Source organism: Lepisosteus platostomus, chromosome 8 (assembly GCF_059453375.1).
Source record: "Lepisosteus platostomus isolate fLepPlt1 chromosome 8, fLepPlt1.hap1, whole genome shotgun sequence".
In the NCBI taxonomy this organism is placed as follows: Eukaryota; Metazoa; Chordata; class Actinopteri; order Semionotiformes; family Lepisosteidae; genus Lepisosteus; species Lepisosteus platostomus.
In genome coordinates this window covers 30,137,296-30,156,968 of record NC_142618.1, presented here as the reverse complement: position 1 = coordinate 30,156,968, position 19,673 = coordinate 30,137,296, and the positions used below count along the sequence as shown (strand labels likewise).

Below are 19,673 nucleotides of genomic sequence, written 5' to 3'. Positions count from 1 at the left end.
AAGACAGAAGGAGACAGAAAAAAAACCACAATGGAGAGAGAATCACAGAGGACAAAGATAAAGAAGTGCCAGATGTGATCTTCTTGTCCAGATCATCCGAAACGACCAGGCTCTAATAAGTACTTGACTTGTTAAGAGAGCTTGTCATTCTGTTCTTTTTGGGAAACTGATTTTTGTATAGAGAATCCCTTGATTAAAAACAACGTATTCCTTGTTAGTGGGTGAATTTTTCAAATTCACTTTGTAGCATTGGGGTTTATATCGGGAGAGGTTTAACTGCAAGTCATATTCTGTTGGTTTAGAAGGCAGATTTATCTCTACTGTACAGTACATGTGTTATAGAGGATTTGAATACTTGGTAGCAGTCTAGGGTTTTTCTCGGTGGTCAGAATATAGGCCTCTGGAATACCTTGTTTGGAAATAGAGTAATTTGGATGTTCTATTTGCTGTGTGTTGTTTAGTAGGTGTATTTTCATTATTAATAAATATTTGTTTAATGCAATGTGCCTAATGTATTACACTTTTCATCAAAGCTGTGGCAGAGAACAAAAAACACAGGTTCCTCTAATTATACCAACTGCTTGGGTATATTCTTGGCAAAAGCTTTACAATTTGAGGGTTATGATTTTTTAATTTACTTATCGGTTAACATGCACTGCCCTATTTATAATAATAATAACAATAATAATAATAATAATAATAATAATAATAATAATATTTCTGATATTCACCAGTTTCTTAACCCTCTATTTGTAACAATATGAAATGTCTTTGACAACAAGTAAATAGTATCATTTTATTTACAAGTAGCATCTTTTAAACACCTTTAAAGAATAAAAAAAATAAAGTTTAAAATATCATGTTTTGTACCCTGATGAATATCTTCATACAGTATGTACTGTGTGGCAGTTGTTTGTGCTTGGAAAGAAAGAACTGATTTCAAATAATTGTTGAGGAAGTCATTAAACCAGGGGTTGGCATCTGCAACTGTTTTTCAGTCCTGCCCAGCAACAGTTTGACCCCTTTTATCTGTGGAAAAATCCCAGAAGTCTCTTCCCAGCAGGTAGCTCCTGTCACAATTTGCACATCACATTCATTGCAATCACTAGCATAATTGCTCAACTTTGGGAACTCCACAGAGGGAGTATAAGTAGACAGGCTACCCTTTGCTTGCTCATTCATTCGTTGAGGAATTCACTGACAGAATGATTGCAGTTATAAATTCATTTCTTCTCGTCTCAGTGGGTGCTCTTCTCCCTGCAGTTCTGGCCAATAACTCATTCAGCTTCTTCGATGCCCTCTCTTCAGCTACAGCTCAGTACAACAAGGACAGCCTAGAGGAAAATGCATTTAAAGCACTTGGTGAACATCCCCTAGAAGGAGAGGTGAGTACAGCAGACGTCTGAATTAAGAAAAACAGGGATATGTTGACTGACACTTGTAATTTCAATAAAGAAGACTGGTGGAATGTTCTGCTTTAAATTTTAAATACTAGTTTAATTATCTTTTAAAACATAAGGTTCATAAGGATGATTATGGTATGGTATCATCTCTAGATTTCTAACATTAAGTTTCTCACCTAAAAATAGGCCAACATGGTAACTGTATTCTTTTTGGGGGTTTTGTTCTAAGAAACTAAAGAAATTTAGAAGTACTGTACTTCAGGGTAATTCTATCCCTAGCTGACCCCCCTAGCTCTGTGCAAAGTAAGATTAAACTGATTTACATAGGAAATTAATAAAAGGAGATAAACAGGACTGTGGCATCATTCAGAAAGTACTAACTTGTTTTCCAATCACTATGCAAATTCAATTTAGATACCCATGAATACTTAATGAACTGATGGTCCAGAAGATAAGATCTCCATTCAAGCATTCGTATTGGAAATATATGAAAATAATGTTTGCTTCACTGTGACATTCCACTGTTTTCCTATCTTGACACAGGATCTTGCATTTTCTGTGGATGGGCTCTCCTCTGTTTACAAACTGTCTTTTACACTTGGGGAGACGGTGTGCTCACGCTCAGAGGATTACCAGGAAAAACAATGCACCTTCAAGGAGAATGGCGTAAGATTATATGTGCAGCTTTGACCATCTGTAGTGACTGATTTAATATGCAGTAACTATAAACAGTGTCAATAACCTTTTATGATAAATGTTAAACCTACCTTTAATGGCTAATACAGATTCTTAAACTTACAATATCTTCTTTATTTGTCTGCTTTGCAATTGAGGCATGTTATAGTGAAATGAAAGGAAACAATATACTGGGATATGAAACGATAAATATTTTATAGAAAAAGTTCTTCTTTAGATTTATGCAGTGTTAGTTATTTTTACTTTATTAAAATCATTGTGCTTGAAAGAAACTAAAATCATAAAAATGAGAAAACGTCATATATTTTACAAAAAATACTAAAGCACAGATTTAGAAATATGAAACAATGTCTAGTTTTCTTCATCTAAAGAAGAAAACTAATCTCCATCCCCATAGCTAGGGCATGTCGTCCCTTAGTTAACCTCCCAATTTTTTCTCTTACCAGCAGAAAACATGTAACAAATGTATTGTTGGTGAAGAAAACATTACAAAATAACCCAGGCTGGGTTTTCTTCTAATTCTATAGTGTAGCAGTAGTAGAGTAATAAAACATGAGGTCTTTTATTTCAGATAGATTGAGATATTTCTGTCTCCCCTGCACAGAAGGTGAAGAGATGTACTGCCACTGTCTCTGTCCTGAGTGAACACCCTAGCCAGGCAGCCAGTGTGGAAGTGAACTGTGGTAACAAAAAAGAGGTAACAAAAACTATGTTCAGTCATGCCCTTTCAGTTATTGCATGCGCCAGGAATACCCTTCAAGTTCCCATTCTGTTTTAAGATCAAGCACATACTATGAATTTTAGAAATGAATAGTATCACCATTCCTCAACACTGAAAAGCCAGACCATCTAAATAGACTTTTACTTCTGCTGTGTATATACTGTATAGACTGTGTAATGTTAAAGTAAGACTGCTGTTTACTGCTTATTAAGGTCCATCATGAGCATAAAGCTATCTTTGTGCTGTGGTTTTGTCTATAATAATAATAATAATAATAATAATTGCTTACACTTATATAGCGCTTTACAGGTAATGACAGGGACTCCCCTCCACCACCACCAATGTGCAGCATCCACCTGGATGATGTGACGGCAGCCATAGTGCGCCAGAACGCTCACCACATATCAGCTATCAGTGGGGAGGAGAGCAGAGTAATGAAGCCAATTCATAGATGGGGATTATTAGGAGGCCATGATTGGTAAGGGCCAATGGGAAATTTGGCCAGGACACCAGGGTTACACCCCTACTCTTTTCGAGAAACCCCCTGGGATTTTTAATGACCACAGAGAGTCAGGACCTCGGTTTTACGTCTCATCCGAAGGACGGCGCCTGTTTACAGTACAGTGTCCCCATCACCATACTGGGGCATTAGGACCCACATAGACTGCAGGGTGAGCGCCCCTTGCTGGCCCCACTAACACCTCTTCCAGCAGCAACCTTAGTTTTCCCAGTAGGTCTCCCATCCAGGTACTGACCAGGCTCACACCTGCATAGCTTCAGTGGGTTGCCAGTTGTGAGTTGCAGGGTGATATGGCTGCTGGCTGGCTGCTAAGTAAATTAATGAATTTCAATGCATTAAGTATCCTGGTTGTAACACAATATTTGCAATTGTTCCATGTGAGTGTGTGCATGTGAGGGGTGAAAACTTTCTGAAGGCGGTGTGCATGATGCAGAATCAGAATTCTATTTAGCAAGTTCTGCTTTTCAACATTGCTAAATGGTGAGAGCTAATTGATAGGTACAGTATGTACAGTAGTACCAATGTTAACTTGCCCCCATTCGTCAGTCTGTTCCAAGACTGGGACTCGCGCATAGGAGACAGCATATTTACTGTAGGTAAGTGAAATGTTTTGTAACGATGTGATTAGGGGAAACACGCAGGAACCTCTCTCAAATGTTTCACCGGCAGGTGAGATCTCGAGGGAAAAGGAGCAAGGGGTCCAAGGGAAGTGGCAGAGGTGGCAGAGGCGGAAGGGGGAAAGGAAGCGGACGTGTGGGATCGGGCTCATCCGTTGCTAGTCGAGGACATGGAGGCAACACTCGCACAGCTTAGAGCTGGTTTGACAATACTAATTTTACTCTTCATTCCTAATAGAAATAAGACCTAGCAATAAATGGGCTCATAGAGTCCAATGATACCTGTCTTGTTCTTTCAAGGGGTAAGATATGGAGTAGCACAGACAGAAAATAAAAACAGACCTAATCTTACTATTGTCCTTATGAATTCTGATATGCATCCTTGATTCAGTCATAATGTTAATCAAAATTTAGCAAACTCTTTTCTCCTTCAGTATGACTGCTCTTGGGAATCTCAGTATTAAGATGAAAGTTAAAGGAACTGATCTGAATGTTTGTCTTAGTGAATAATGCAAGAGTGTTGGAAATGTACAATGTTCGACGGACTTGAACTTCTCGGTCTGATCAATAAAAATAATGTGGATATCTATGTGCTCCTTCAGATGTGCTTACTATTCTCACCATTAAGAATCAAGTTTCCTTTCCTCCCCATAGACAGAGATTGAAATGAAATTAATCCTGTAACACAGAAGACTCCTGTAAAACAGAGGAGTAGATTAAGTGATTGAGTATCACACTGGAACTTAAGTATACTGTGTTGTGACTTTTTACATTTTTACAGGTTTTTGGATCTTTCAATTCAATGTCTATTCTGAAGAAACAGATATCAGTTAGCACTGTCTTGGCCTACAGAAACAGACATATTCCTTCATTCCTTCTCATAAAAGATAACACCCTATTTTCTGCATGAAATAAACATTGGATTCTCTAAAGATAATTCATATCCTAGTACATAATTCATGTACTCTGGAGGTTGAAAATCTGCACACAAAAGGTCAGATTCTATATTTCACATCTAAGTCTGATTAGACAGATGTTGCTTATCGTCCTTTGAAGCTCCACGCCCTGCAGTTATAGTCATACACTATTCTCTCTGTAAATTCACACCACTGCCTTTGTTGAATTTTTAATCCATATTTAGATAGTATTAGCTAGAGACCATCTTAAATTAATGCTACAAAACATCATAACTTCATGCAAAGTTAGCATCATATGCCATGTTGGTCACAAGAAGTTGATATTATCCATAAAAAACACTAAGGCAATTTCTATTAAGTAAAAAGTCCATTCATAGTCAAAGTCAAGTGTAGAATATTCTTAATATATTGTATAATATACCTATAGTCACTTAAAAAATCACAAAAGCTCTTACTGTACCCTTTTCACTGAAACATTATCTTATATATAAACATTATTCACAGTACTGTAGGTGTCATTTAATATGGTGGTTCCCAAAACACAACAGTGCACTTTGGCAGAAATATTTAAACTAATACTTCTTAGGATGCTCAGTTTACAAAAACATATATTGAAGCATGCCTTTTTTAACAGACAAAGAGTTGTCTCTGAATTTGATTTTTTTTAACTGACCCTACTCAAGACAAATTATTAATGAGGTTTTTATTTTATTTAAAACAGCACAGACAAATATACAGTAATAATTAGAAAAACACTAAACATTTATTCAATCTGGAATTTTTCATAGAAATCACTAGGATAAATTGGTGAATTACAGTACACTGATATTGGCATACATATACCATATGTATGTACAGTAAACTACCAAAGTACTAAAAGTTGTTTGATAAACCACTTTAAATTAAATCAGTTCTGATTTTTTTTTTCTGATGAAGGACACCAATACTTTTTTCTGTGACTATACACTTGCTTGTTTACAGTTCCAGTATGGCCATTTTAAGAGGTAATGTAATGTGTACTGTACATACAGTACATGTTAAATATTTCCTACTCTAATGTATGATTGAATATTGCCTAAGTGCTACAGTATGTATGCACATTTTTTGTGCAGTTTCTATTTGTAAAAAAAAGTCCTCGCTAATTCTAATGACTCTGCAATGAAGGTTAAGAGTGTTTACTTCTAGATTCTGATCAATTAGATGGAGTGTAAAAAAATCTGGCTAATGGAAGAGTGCATTAATTGTTTCTAAAAACATTTTGCCCACATTGTTTGATTGAACAGTGGGCATGATTGAGTGTTCGGTTGCTTTGCCTTATACTGTATCTCAAACAATCCATTTCTTAAGGCTGGGCTGCTTCATAGTCAGATATGACAAGGATGCCCCAAATGGTAGTGTAGAATTCACCAAAACATCCTCAGGTTGCAAAGCAACTGTGACTTCTAGCTGCCTGTGAGTTTGCAGTGATGACAGGGTGTGACCTACTGTAGCATTTCTCCATTTTGTGGTTGAGACACTATGGAGCTTGCAGTACATGAAAAGCAGAACTGCTCTGTTGTAAGAGTTCATATACAAGTCCTCTTTCTCCCATTTTGATACAGAGGATGAAGCTGCAAGGTTAGCAGATGATCAATTGGAAATAGGTATAAAAATGCAGAATAATGATTAATTTTGAATTATAAAATTGTTAATGTTGTACATAAACCTGCATCTGTATTTCACAGAGGGGGAAATCATTTTAGCTATGGTATATTTCTTTTCATGAGTATTAAAGTTACTTTCTGTGCCCTATGAAGGCAAAATGGAACATAAGGAAACAAAAGAACAATAAAGGAGATTGTGACTTAAAAAAAAAACTGTGGTAGAAATTTACCCCACCTAACATTAAGTAAGTAAAATGAAAGACTGTACAAAGCAGAACCAACTTTACTTTTTATTTTACTTTAAATCATATACATTATCTTCAATGATATACAGTATACATTTAACAGACACAAAACAGGACCTTTTTTGGTAATGGAAAACAAATGAAAATGTGTCCTAAAAGCTTAACAAGACTGCAAGTACTGTCATTCAGGCATGACTGACATGTTTCTATGGCATGGTTCATTTTCAACAAACGTTTGTTATAAAATAAAACAACAATAAAAAAGAATTCTGATCTGGAACACAGATAGCACCTTAAACTTTAAAAAAATATTTTTCTTTGCTTTTAAAACAGGTTTGTCTCATATAACATCAGATTAGAGTGGGTATTGGCAGAAAAGAAGGTGAATTTTAATGATAAAACTATACAACAGACAAGTGTGCAGAATGCAGTACAGTATATGTAAAATGGGTATGTTGTAGATACAGTATACAGACCATATTTGTTATAAAGTAGGTGTTGGTAGAGACCTTCATTCCACATGAACTTTTCTGTACAGCATCATTCTACTGCTTTGAATCTGACTACTTGGAAAACTTATAGTTATGCAATAATGGTTAATATCTGTAATTCTGTTCCCTTTTTAAGAAACCACAGACAGTAGTTTAAATAAGGTAAGTATAATGCTTGACTTGAATTAGTAGGGTATTCATACTTTTATGTAATATGTTTCCTTCAAAGAAAATGGTGACAAAACACTACAACAATTTTAAAAAAAGGAAACTAGGATGTTGATTTGTGTATAAAAATATTAGTTATACTGTTTCATCTTACAGTATATCAGTTTCTGAACCAACACAGGAGAATCTCTGAAACGATGTATGAAGATGATAAATGTGCAAAACCTAAATGTTGGAAGTATAAAGGAAACTAAGCATTTTCTTCCTGTTGAAGCCATGCAGTGAAGTAAACCTTTCATATTTTACTTCGTATCTCCCAAAAGGAAACTATTGGATGTCTGCACACTAGTCAAAACATTACTAGGGACAGTCTTAAATACTGTACAAATGTGTTTTAAACTACAGATTTTATATTTTAAAAATGTAAGAGCTGGTTGAGCATTCCAGGGTTTTGTCACACAACAAAAATTATACTATCCTAAAATATAAAAGCAAGCTATTGTAATAATCTGAAGTTCAAGTTCAAACTATGCACAGCTGTAGATGCTCAGTTATTGACATGCATATAACGTTTCTACATGTAACAGAACATGTTCAAACTCACTTTTACTGAAACATAATATATACATTATATCAAGGTCAAAACTACAGAAAGACTAGAATAAAATATGTTGACACTATTTTAGCTGCCTTTACCCATCCTTAGAATTTATTACTGGACTTTAATTAGTGTCATGTCAATTTGTCTGTCACAAATTATTTCTTGCTCCCTCATTTTGCTATAAAGAGAAGCACAATGTCTAGATGTCTAAAAAGAGTTTAGGAGAATGCTAATTTGCATTCATAACATTAGGTCAGCAGCTTATATTTTTTAGTGTTATTTGTCATACAACAACGTAAAAAGAGACAGCACCCTTTGTGGTGTTATTAAATAAAATAAACCGTTTACCAGAGTCATCTGTTTTACAGTTTGCATGTGGCCCATTGTACCGTACTTGACACTATGATATTGCTTGCATTATATTTGCAAAAATGTGTAGAGTACTAAATAACCTTAAGACAGTTCTCTGTTGTACTACAACACTGAAAAATATCAAAAGTTTAATTAACCAAATTCTACAGATTTTATTGTCAAAACTGATCATTTGAATGTGGTTACACAGAGGACTGTGGAAAATCATATTAAACCTAAGACACAACTGGGAAGGCAGTGGATACAACGAGGTCAAAAAGAACTGTATGCTTTATTCCTTCCTCTTAGGTACTAAACAACACTATTTCTGATCAACTGATGGTAAACGTTGAAAATGGAGCACAATGTGCAGCATTATCATTTCTCTAGCATTGTTTTAGGTAAAACTCAGACTGCTTTAGAGGTCAAGACATGTCTTACAACATTCATACTGACATTGGGAACCTATGTATTGTATTGACACCTGGCAAATAAGGGTCTGTGAAACCAGAAAGATCTATAGGCTGATTGTTAATTTGTGTTCAAATGAAACAACTGTGAGCAAATGTTCTACTGCTGCCAAGTGCCAGACCAAAGACAAAGTAATGTTATCAAAACAAAGTTATGTTATGAAATAAATGTCCAGTCCTAAACATAAATGGCTTATGTTGTTTACAATGAACTGGAATTACTAATTTCAAAATAATAAACCACTGTGCTGCAAGGCAATGCAATATACAGTACATATACTGCCATTAAAGGAAGCTGTCTTTAAAATGAGCCAGGGGAATAAAAAACAGAGGTTAAAACCTCTGTACAGTGATAATGGAAACTGTATTTTGGAAAACAGGCGCAGAGCCTGGCATATTACAAGAGACCTACATACAGTGGAACCACACTTACTACACAATACCCCAGTAAGAGTGGGAATGACAGGGCCACAACAACTGGAAGAACTGACCTTGAGTTGTGGGATGACAGCTGCTGTCAGCTTATTAACAGTGTTGTAAACCCAAATAAAAAGTTACTCTCTGCATAAGCAACAATGACACCAAAACACACAGTATAAAGGCAGAAGACTTTGTACAGTGCAAAATACTTGTGTATTTTGTGTTAGTTATCCTAATGAGATAATATTGTTATTAATGCTTTGAATTTTATAGAACATTCAAGTTTGTACAGTTTTTTTCAATATATGTATTGTAGAAGAAACTATTAAAGCAATATTAACAAATACACTTTAACATTCACTACATTTTAATAATATATCAAACAGTTAATTTGCTGTTCAGCAGCAGTGCTTATGCATATTTTATTTCTACTCATAAATGTTTAATACATTTGTCAATAGATTAAAAAAACATAAGGATTTGCAGATTTAATACTGCTCATTAGTTGTTCGGACATGTAATCAAGTGAATAATCAATCTGCTACAGTTTGACTTGTTAAATCAGAGAATTATTCCTACTGTTTCAGCAGCTATATGAAGTTACTGGATCAACTGGCTGAAGGAAAACTGTTAAAATCTCTGGGGTCTAAATGAATGACCTTACTACAGTATGTATTAAGTGTCTCTAAATGGGCTGATTTACATTATAGATTATTGGGCTGCTCTTTCAAAATCAAGGTTATTCATATGAAAATTTTTAATCAATGACATAAGTTATATGTTACAATGTACACATTTTTTAATGCTGTATCTCAAATAAATAAACGTCACCAAAAGGATGGTGCACAATGTTTATGAGGTAAGCCACCTTGAATGAGTCTACATTTTTAAAAAATATTCTATTAACACACTAACGCATTAAATATACTGTATATACACATACACATAGAGGCCTACAATGCACCTATTGCTTCTAGTATATGCTCCTGGTTGCTGTAACAACCATCAATTTCCCTACGGGATTAATAAAGTATTATCTATCTATCTAACCCTTGTGAAGAATAAGTGGCTTTCTGATTTAGATTGATGGATATATATGTTCATATATGAAAATATGCACAGCTTATATAAATACATTCCTCATTGAGAATAACATGATAAAATAAGATTTTGCTTCTAAAAGTGTTTTGCAATTATTGCAATTGCAATTTCTTAGCTTGGGGAACAAAACATATGAATAACAAAGGAAGAAGCATAACATTGTCATCAGTCTTACTGCATTGGCTTCAACTTCATTTCCATTTCAAGTGTGACTAACCTCACTGTAACACTTCCTTTTAATAGCAAGGTGAATAAAGGGGTTTGATATCACCCATTCATCTTCAGCAGCACAAACAGTATTCATAGACTACAAGAAAAGAAATGTCAAATCAGATATTTCAAATTGCCACTGGAAAGTAAACACTAAAAAAGAACCCAAATTTTACGACTTCATTGCTGATTGTAAACAGTTGTATCAGTGTTTTCATGCTTTTAAGATCTTAATGCTTAAAACTCAAACCTCTTTACAAAGCCCTTTAATTGACCTTTAATTGTTCAGAAAATACATATTTAATTATCCTTGTTGAAATATGACACAGCACACACACATCAAACACACTAAGCACACAAGAGAAAATATGCAAGCTTACAGTAAATCTATTTTGTCCTGAAAGTTGGTCTGAAGTCCTTTCTCTTGCTTAAAAGAAGTGTAACAACTCTAAAAATGTGCACGGCAGCAATTATAAGAACTGAAATTAAGGTTCATGTGCAGAAAAAATATCTGGTACATATTACTTCTTAGTAGCAAAAGTTACCAGGCAATTCCCTCAGTTCTATTACAGCTGAGTAGCTCCCCTTTTATACCATAACTCTGACAGTAGTGTGTTTATCCCCAAGTCAAGTGTTTCACTTTGGTTTCAGCCTTGTAGAATAAAATGGAATAAGGCCAGAGAACGAGAAAATTACATTTGTGCAGGCATCTATACAGTAAACAGAGAACTTGTGGACCCTGAATACATTTTAGCAACTTGATACTTTGGAGTTTACTACAGAAAGTGCAAAGCTCTCTTCTGCAGTGGTGGTACAGGTTTTTTATCCATCTTAAGTTCTATCAGAAAAACAGTGAATACTGTGAATAGACAGCTGAAGAATAAAGGGGCTGTTCACAGGAACTGATTGATTCGGGATGCCTACAAAAATATTGTGGACAACAGATCAAGATGAGTCCTCAACTAATGGCATAGCATGCTCTTACACTACATTTTTGTCCCTCCTGCATTCATAAATGTCTCAGTAACAAATGGCCTAAAATTCCTTCTGCTTAATTCAGCCTATACAACATATTGTTATACACTATAATAATAAGTAAAATTATAACAAATGTTCTTGAAATGCATACAGTATTTGTTTTGTTCAAACAAGTGTTCAATTGTTTTCTGTATCAGAAAGAAACTGTTTGCTAAAAAGTTTTATTATTGTAAATGCAGGGCACATTGTGGTGCAGTGGTTAGCACTGCTGCCTCACAGTGCTGAAGAACTGAGCAGCTATCTGCATGGAGTTTGTATGTTTTTCCTTGCATTCATGTTGAGTTCCCTCTGTGTGCTCTAGTGTCCTCACACAGTCCAAAGACATACTAGCCGGTTAAGTGGCTTCTGGGTTAACTGGCATGAATCTGTGTGTGTCTGCATTTGTTTGTCCACCCTGCGATGGACTGGCGTCCCGTTCAGGATGTATGCTGCCTCGTGCCTGTTGCTGGGCCATGCCTGTGATCCTGAATTGGATGAAGCAGTTAGCAAATGGATGGATTGCTATTGTAAATACATCCCTTCTTATTGATTAAGTAATAAATGTATAATCCTATTTTTAAATTCATTTCCCAAAGTATACACATTGGCAGACTATTCTGTTACTCAAGCTTATTGTAATATTGTAATCATAATTGGTCTATTTGTCAAAAGCGTTGTTTTCAGCAAAGGCAATGTGAACCATTCGTTCTGAATCTTGGTGGTTTTAGCCTTGGCCATGTCATTTAACCAATGTGATAAGGATTTCCCAAACAGTGACGTTCTGTTTGCTAAATAGTGTCAGGGGAGGGTGTGTATTATTTAGCTTGTGTTTTCTTGACTTTTCGCATAACAACTCCTTAATGACTCCTGTAATTATCAAGCTCCTGCAGGCTTGTGATATCGGTGAGAGATGCACTGCTGCTCCAACATTACCTCTCTTCCAAGGCATAATGAAGCTTGCTGTTTATCAAATATTGGCTGGCTTTGAAAAAGGGCATTTTGGAGGAGCTTGTCTGTAAGTCCTCATCTGGCCTGTGCTGTACTGGCTTTATAGCTGTAGGCCCGAGTCTCAGACAACTGACTATTCCAAAATGGGTGGGTAAAAACTGTGGGCATAAAAAAGTTTGCAAGTCCAAATAATAAAGCCCCAACTTATAAAACCATTTGTTTATAAAAAAAAAACATTTACACATTTATTTAAAAAAAGGATTTAAAGTAAAAGTTTGTGGCTGTTGAGACACTGGATGCCCATTCTGCTCTGTCCTTTGTTCTCCTGTGCTTTATATCCATGCATCTCTCTTCTTCACCCTTTGATGAAGGCTCAATAGCTTAAACATATTTTTACCTTCTAATTTTCAGGGTCAAATTAACCTCTGCTTTTTCCTTTGTAACCCACGCACTAATGCACTCAAATCTCCTGGATACTGTTGGGACTCTTTTTCAGTTTCTTTACTAAGGCTGAACACCATTATGTTGTCTTTGTTCTAGTTTTCTGTGTGGGGTTAACCTTGTTCCTTTACAGCCAATGCATGCTGATGCCACTCTCCGCTCAAAACAATGCCACACACACATATATATATATAACTTACACGCATTCATGCTTCTCCTACCAAATATTATTAGTAATGATGTAATTTGCATTTTGACAAGACAATTGGAAGACAATTTTTAAACTCTGATGCTGACAAAACAGCCTGATTTCTATGCAATTTTCAGTAAACCTAGACATCATGTAACAAGACAATTTTGTCTCTTAGTCACTTCAAAAGATATTAACAAAATTATTTTTGTTTGTGTCCCACGCAAAACATCAACTGTCACCATTTTTCAAAGCCTGAAGTGTCACGTAATAGTTTAATGATAAAACAAAAGAATTGATCAGGTAACACTAGTATTATAATTTAATAAAGAATTTCCTAAACAAATGTCTTTAATCATACATTAACGTTTATAAATACATTTTGTTTCTTTTGGGGGGGGGTAGACAAAATATTCACAATGGAAGTGCATGTTCCACTATAGGCAATGGAAACATTGAATAGGCTTAAACTTTTTTTAGAGTACAGCAATAAATAAAGCACCTTTATCATTTGTAAATATTCTGTCAAGTACTGGAGGTCTTAAAATATAACCTTCTATATACCACATTTCTGAACGATAATCTAAATAAAGGTTAAGATTTAGAGACACATACTAATATTAATATTATTCATATTAAGAAATTAATATTTCTTTTTCATTATGGTTTTAAATACATTCCATAAACAATGCATGATTTGAAAATGGAAAAAAAAGTATCTGTTGGAATTGCTTTGCAGGAAACATCACACCTCCAATGTAATTTTAAGTACCTCAGTTACAGAATCCCTGCAATGAAGTGGTATCGCTATTGACAGAAAAGAAAGCTCAATAAAATCAAGAGCATACTCTCTTCACGTGATGGCCTAACAGGACACTGAAAATCTGATGATTTTTGTTCCAGGTAGGTTTTAGCAGCTTAGTGTTAAATCAGCTTGCTTTTAGTGCATATAAAAATTAACTTTACAAAGCCTGTACTCATCAACACACAACTTAAAAAGTAACACCAGTAATGAAAAAACAACATTAAAGATAAGTAAAACCTGTCTAGAACAAAACCCTTGACTGTATGACAGTTTATATGGTTGAAGTTAGAAGTCATTGGGATGCTTGATCTCTGTGCTCAGCAGCAAAACTCCCTTGTGTCAGATAAGTGACAGCTTACACTGAGAATTCCTCAAATGTCTTATTTCAACTGGAACCTGTCCTAAACATACCTGATGGCTTTCGAGCTCCAGAAACGGAAATGCATGTGGAGCATCCCTAAGTTATACATTTTCAATGTTAGTAGTTCTGTTAAAAAGAAAACTAAAATGTTCTATATATATATATGCAATGCTTACATTTATTTCTCAGTCTTAGTCTGCCTATACCTGTACAGTATGTCTTTGTTTTCTCTGCGTTGTTTCCAAACAAATCCGGCCAACTGAGTTACACTAACACTAAGCACTCCGAGTACACAAACAGCAGTTCTTAATAAAATTGGTATTTCAACATTGAACTAGAACGATCAAAAATGTCCTGGAAGACGTATCCTTACTGTCACTCATTCTTCAAGCTTGTGTAACTGGAAGACATTGAGGATAATAACCTTGCATTTTCCACAAAAATATCCAGCCTAACACACAAAACACTGATGAGGTTTGAACAGATGATCTAAGGCCACACCATTATCTGAGTCATAAGACCTGTAGATGACAAAAAAACAAACAACAAAATACATATGAAATTTTAAAATAATTGTATCTTTAACAGAAAAAAAGCCTGATTATAATATTAAGATAAAACAGAACATGAACACTGTTGCTTGAGTTTTACTTTATTAAATCCATTTTTTAACCAGATATGCCTTAATAAGACAGATTTTCATTTATAGTGATGGCCTGGAGAGGACACATTTACACAGCAGGGTATTTACTAGTACAATCTAAATATCTATCGTGTTCAGGGGGTATACCACCAGCATTGCACCTGGAATTTGACTAATCAACCTTGGTTGATATGTAAATATTTGGCTAGTCCTTCATACTTTTTAAAATAAATTTTTCATTGCACCATTTATATTGCCATATTACAACCCTCACCATAGCAAGTAGGACTATAACAGATCAATAAGTATCATCTAATTTCAGTCCAGACCTTCTTTGCTGAACAAACTTAATTAGTAAATACTGATGAGCCAGTGATTGCTGGTGCACAAATCTCAGGCCGGATAAATGTGCTGTTAAAGTGTTAGAATATGTCAAAGAAAACTGGAGTACCTGTAGTGTTTTAAGGCACTTTTAACTCCTGATCTCTGTATCATGTTGTTGTGGGGCTTCGTGGTTGATCTCTTCCTCTTCCTCCTCCGTCCATTCTCCCAGGCGAACTGGAGAGCGTCCAGAGAGACTTCCAGGTTGACTATACTGTGTCTGAGAACCTACGACCGAAAACCAACTGTGTTAAAATCAACCTTATCAGATATCCACAAAGTAGTGTTCAGAGTTAACCTTCTCAAACAACTGCCAGTTGTCACACGATCTCAGAGTTCACATTGATTTCAGTATTCACAGCCCACCTTTGCGAATCAAAATGTTTCTGATTATTGGTCCAGATGCAAAATTAAATCAGTTTTACAAACACTACTGAATATACAGATCCCGAGCCAAGCAGTCAATATGCTTTTTCTGCTACTGTTGGTTAAAGCAATACCTAAACCAAAATAATTCCTCACAGTAAAATGACTAAATAAATAATAAAAGAAAACATTAGTCGAAGAAAAAATGCACTGGGTAGGTGACACTGTTGGCACAGAAAAAAAAAGAACAAGTTAAAGCCAGTAAGATCTCTGTTCTTATTCACTGTAATGAAGAAGGAAATTGCAGCAGAGTTGTTAATTTAAATGAGGTGGATGCCTCTGCCTCTTCCTTGAAATAAACTGTTGCAAGCAATATTTGCTAACAATATTTGCAAGCATAGAGTACCTTAAGCATCAAGTAGTACAGAAGGAAGAACTGGACCCTGTCTACATCCATTCCTGCCAAGGTAACATCTCTGCTGGACTATAATCCAGGTAAAATTGCAGCACAGATACCTCTTATAAACAAGCAGAGCCAGACTGCCTGCTTTTACTTAAAAAGAACAGACTGTCTCTATAACGGAGAAATTTGAAAATAAAAACTGAGGGATTCTCGTGACCTTTTTAGAAGAGTGACCTCCACATATCCTGTGTTTCCTCTCAATGAAAATGTCTTTTTGTGCCAGAGCTAGGAAAAACCCTAGGATCACTTTGTTAAGGAATCCAATCAGATCATCCTGTTCCAAGACCATAACTCACATGTTGGTTTGTCTTAACTGTTCTCAAGCTCTAATACTTCGAGATCAAGATTTGTTTTTAATGTGTTCTTTTTTTAAATCTTTGAACTTTTTTTTGTGCCTGCTGGTTGGAAGACGCTTTCCAATATAGAAACAAGTTGCCGAATAGCAAGTTTCACATGTATTCAGGTTCGCAGCCATCATCACTGCCATTTCTGCTCTTATAAGCTGCATTTGCTGATCCAAAGAATGCTGCAGCACACTGGCCCCTGCAGTCAGCTCTGCAGGGTCAGACTCATTTAATTTCTTCTTACTTGCAGAGGAAGTGGGGAACCATTGCCATTTCTGCCATGCCCCCCCAACAATCACTGACCCTTCAGAAACAAACTCAACAAAAATTATGTGGGGAACAACTAGAAAAGAAAAACAGAGGTGAGTGAGTAACAGGAACTTTAGTGTCAGGTCACCATACTGGAACCCTGGTCATGTAATCAAATACAGGTAACCCTCGGCTAAAAAAATATATGCATTCCATGATGTCACTTTATTATCTGAAGTAGAAAAAACCTAGAAGGCAGAGGAATGTGCTCTAGAACCTGGAAAACATAGAGGTACAAAAGGACATTATTGCTAAATACTAACAAAAATTAGATGAATCTAGCTTGAAAACTGGAAACACTTTTATTTATAAGAAATATTAAAGATTGCATTATCATTGCCTGGCTGAGTGGGACATGGTGTTGCATCATATCATCCATCCAAAAACTGAACACTGCTTCATGCATGTTATTTTTAGTATCAATAGGAGTTAGAAGCTTAAGGTTAATCTTTAGGTTTGACTGTGCTAACCCACATGAATGCACTGCTATACCCTATTCCTCCACTTCTACCCACTATGTGGTACACATTTCTGTTGAGAGCAGGGTTTATGTTCCATTAGTGGGGGTAATAAAAACACTTATCACTGGCAAAAACAAAAAAACATTTTTGTTATGAGGAGCTTGAATAAAGAGAAAGGGAGACAGAAGTCTCAGGAAGCACATGTCTGGTTAGGCCAGGTGTTAGAGACTACATACAGTATATCTTCACTGACCGTCTTCTGTTGATGCATAAAACATTCAGGTGTTTTTACAGAACAAGCACATCATTCAATTTTTTTCTTTGGAATAGCTTTCCAAATAAACGTGCTTCGCTCTGATAGCCACATTACATTAAAAACCATTAACTACTGTACTGTGTAACAAGTTCAAAGCTAATCATTAAGAAACTGTGAACCTCACAATTAAAATTTTGTGCACAGAGAGACCGAAAGGATTTTTTTCCCTAAAGCAAAATAGGGAAGTGGATGCTTACATTAATGAAATGTTCATTATTTTTTTCAAACTCCACCAAGGAATGACAAAATCAGTCTAAAATTACTAGAGATTTAGTAAAAGTAATTTCTGTAATTACAGCAAATACAGTAAAGTAAGGAAACACCTAGAAATATAGAATAAACAAAATCCCAAAGTAAAACATAAGATGATGTTTTCAAAGGTATTAGTAATGTGAAGTGAGAAAGACAAAGTACAATTAAAAATGTTCTTTTAAATTGGTACAGTAGCCCATATAGACCATTATTGACATTTCCCTAACCTGGCATGTTGGATAGATCTCTCATTGGCACTGGTGCCTGCCAAAGTCCTGATATCTGCTGTGGTTGGGAACTTTGCTGGTGGACCTACAGCATAGAAAAAAAGGCAGAGTTGGGTTGCACGTTTACTTTCTTAAGTTAATGAAGATGAGCAGAAAAATATATAATGTCTTTCATCTCAGTTCAATTCTGATTGGAATGTGGAAAATACAGAAATCTGATTATTGTCACAAACCCTTTGCACTAAAGGATGCAACTAATTTCTTGATATGAGCGAATACACAAAAGGTCTTTGATAAATGACCCTGAACAGGTCCAGCCTAATATGATATGTAAATATTTGTCTAGTCCTTCAGACTTATTTTTTTAGAATCTTTTCATTGTACTGTTTTGCTTTCGTAATGTCATATTCCTGGCCCTTGATTTCTTTATATATTTTTTCTTGCATTTGTTTCTGTTTGTAAATTACAGTTAACTTGACCATGTGCTAGATGGGTTGAATGGCCTCCTCCTCCTCTTTGTATGTTTTCTTATGTTTTATTTTCTCTGTCGCATTGCTTAATGCTAAATGTTGTGGAGCCAAAATTAATTGCCCATTTTTGTACACAACACTTTACCAGCAATAGGTTAGATTCACATGATCTGCTGTAGCAATAAAGCCCAATCCATTATACAGGATCGCAACCATCCCAGCCATAAACCATTCTCCACACTGCGCTGTGGCAAGTATTGTAGTTCCTCACTATTAATCCAGAGATCACTAGGATTAAGAACCGCTTCTACCCTACTGCAGTACACATCCTTAACAGCTAACTGCAATGCCTCAGATTCAATGCACATCTGCACTATTGTTTGCATGGCTTACTATGTATTTTTTTTTCCCAGTACAACATATATTGTTCTGTTGTTATTACTTATTCCGTTTGTAATGTTCCGTTGTGTGTTGGTGTCTGTTGTACTGTGTATTTCCCAATGTGAATATGACAGATGTGACAAGAAACTCCTCTACTCTACATATCGAAGGTCAGTACCCACCTCATGCATGTAAATGGCATGAAGACTCATTTCAGCAGAAGCAAATTCTGACTGTAGAGCCGAGTGGTTGGCACTCCGTATTCTGGAGTCACTTGCAGACATGCTGAAAAACAATGAATCAATATTTATATTAATATTCAAAAATGTAATTCTCACAAATATAGTGTTAATTTGTTCTAGAAAAATTTTATAACACCAAAAGAAACAAGCCCGAATAGCAGAATTTCCTTTAGTTTCTAGTCTTTTATGTTGTGTTGCTACAATGAAACAGCAATAGAAAGTAAACGTGCAACCAAACATAGGAAATGTTTTTGGTGGACATTTCTGATGTCATTTCAGTGTATAATGCTAATAATGTGTACAGTTTCTATGACAAAGATATGTGCCAAGGTAAACCACTTAAAATAGCATAACATAATAGGCTCTCTTCGGTATATTTTCCATCAAATATAAAAAACCCTGAAATACAAGAAAACAAACACATAAAACATACCCACACTCACCCACACAATGCCTCACATACAGCTTGAGCTCAGAAAGTA

The 19,673-nt window shown here is 35.5% G+C and overlaps 2 protein-coding genes across 3 annotated transcripts in view; one reads left to right on the top strand and one right to left on the bottom strand.

The window, feature by feature from the left end:
• The first annotated feature begins 1,166 nt into the window (after nt 1-1,166).
• LOC148657177 (cathelicidin-1-like) lies at nt 1,167-8,857 on the top strand. Of its 2 annotated transcripts, none has more exons than XM_088643081.1 (4): nt 1,167-1,385; nt 1,947-2,069; nt 2,704-2,796; nt 4,010-4,546. In XM_088643081.1, the coding sequence occupies exons 1-4, from the start codon at nt 1,206-1,208 to the stop codon at nt 4,151-4,153; spliced, it is 540 nt and encodes a 179-aa protein (XP_088499207.1). In that variant the 5' UTR covers nt 1,167-1,205; the 3' UTR covers nt 4,154-4,546. The 2 variants fall into 2 exon arrangements, with proteins under 2 accessions (XP_088499207.1, XP_088499208.1); XM_088643082.1 differs by lacking the exon at nt 4,010-4,546 and adding an exon at nt 8,683-8,857 and having other exon boundaries at nt 1,183-1,385.
• Nucleotides 5,999-19,673, bottom strand: part of atg9b (autophagy related 9B) — a 37,494-nt gene continuing 23,819 nt past the window's right edge. The window contains exons 12-15 of the mRNA XM_088643068.1: nt 19,132-19,234; nt 18,099-18,183; nt 15,431-15,588; nt 5,999-14,857 (exon numbers count right to left, since the gene is read on the bottom strand). Coding sequence (XP_088499194.1) covers nt 15,452-15,588; nt 18,099-18,183; nt 19,132-19,234 — 325 coding nt within the window. The 3' untranslated portion in view covers nt 5,999-14,857; nt 15,431-15,451. The remainder of the gene's footprint in view (nt 14,858-15,430; nt 15,589-18,098; nt 18,184-19,131; nt 19,235-19,673) is intronic.

What these genes read in the sequence shown, in the direction of transcription:
- LOC148657177 (XM_088643081.1), top strand. Translation starts at nt 1,206, where the DNA reads ATGATTGCAGTTATAAATTCATTTCTTCTCGTCTCAGTGGGTGCTCTT. An exon ending in AACATCCCCTAGAAGGAGAG is followed by an intron (nt 1,386 to 1,946) that starts GTGAGTACAGCA and finishes ATCTTGACACAG; the next exon opens with GATCTTGCATTTTCTGTGGA. An exon ending in GCACCTTCAAGGAGAATGGC is followed by an intron (nt 2,070 to 2,703) that starts GTAAGATTATAT and finishes TCCCCTGCACAG; the next exon opens with AAGGTGAAGAGATGTACTGC.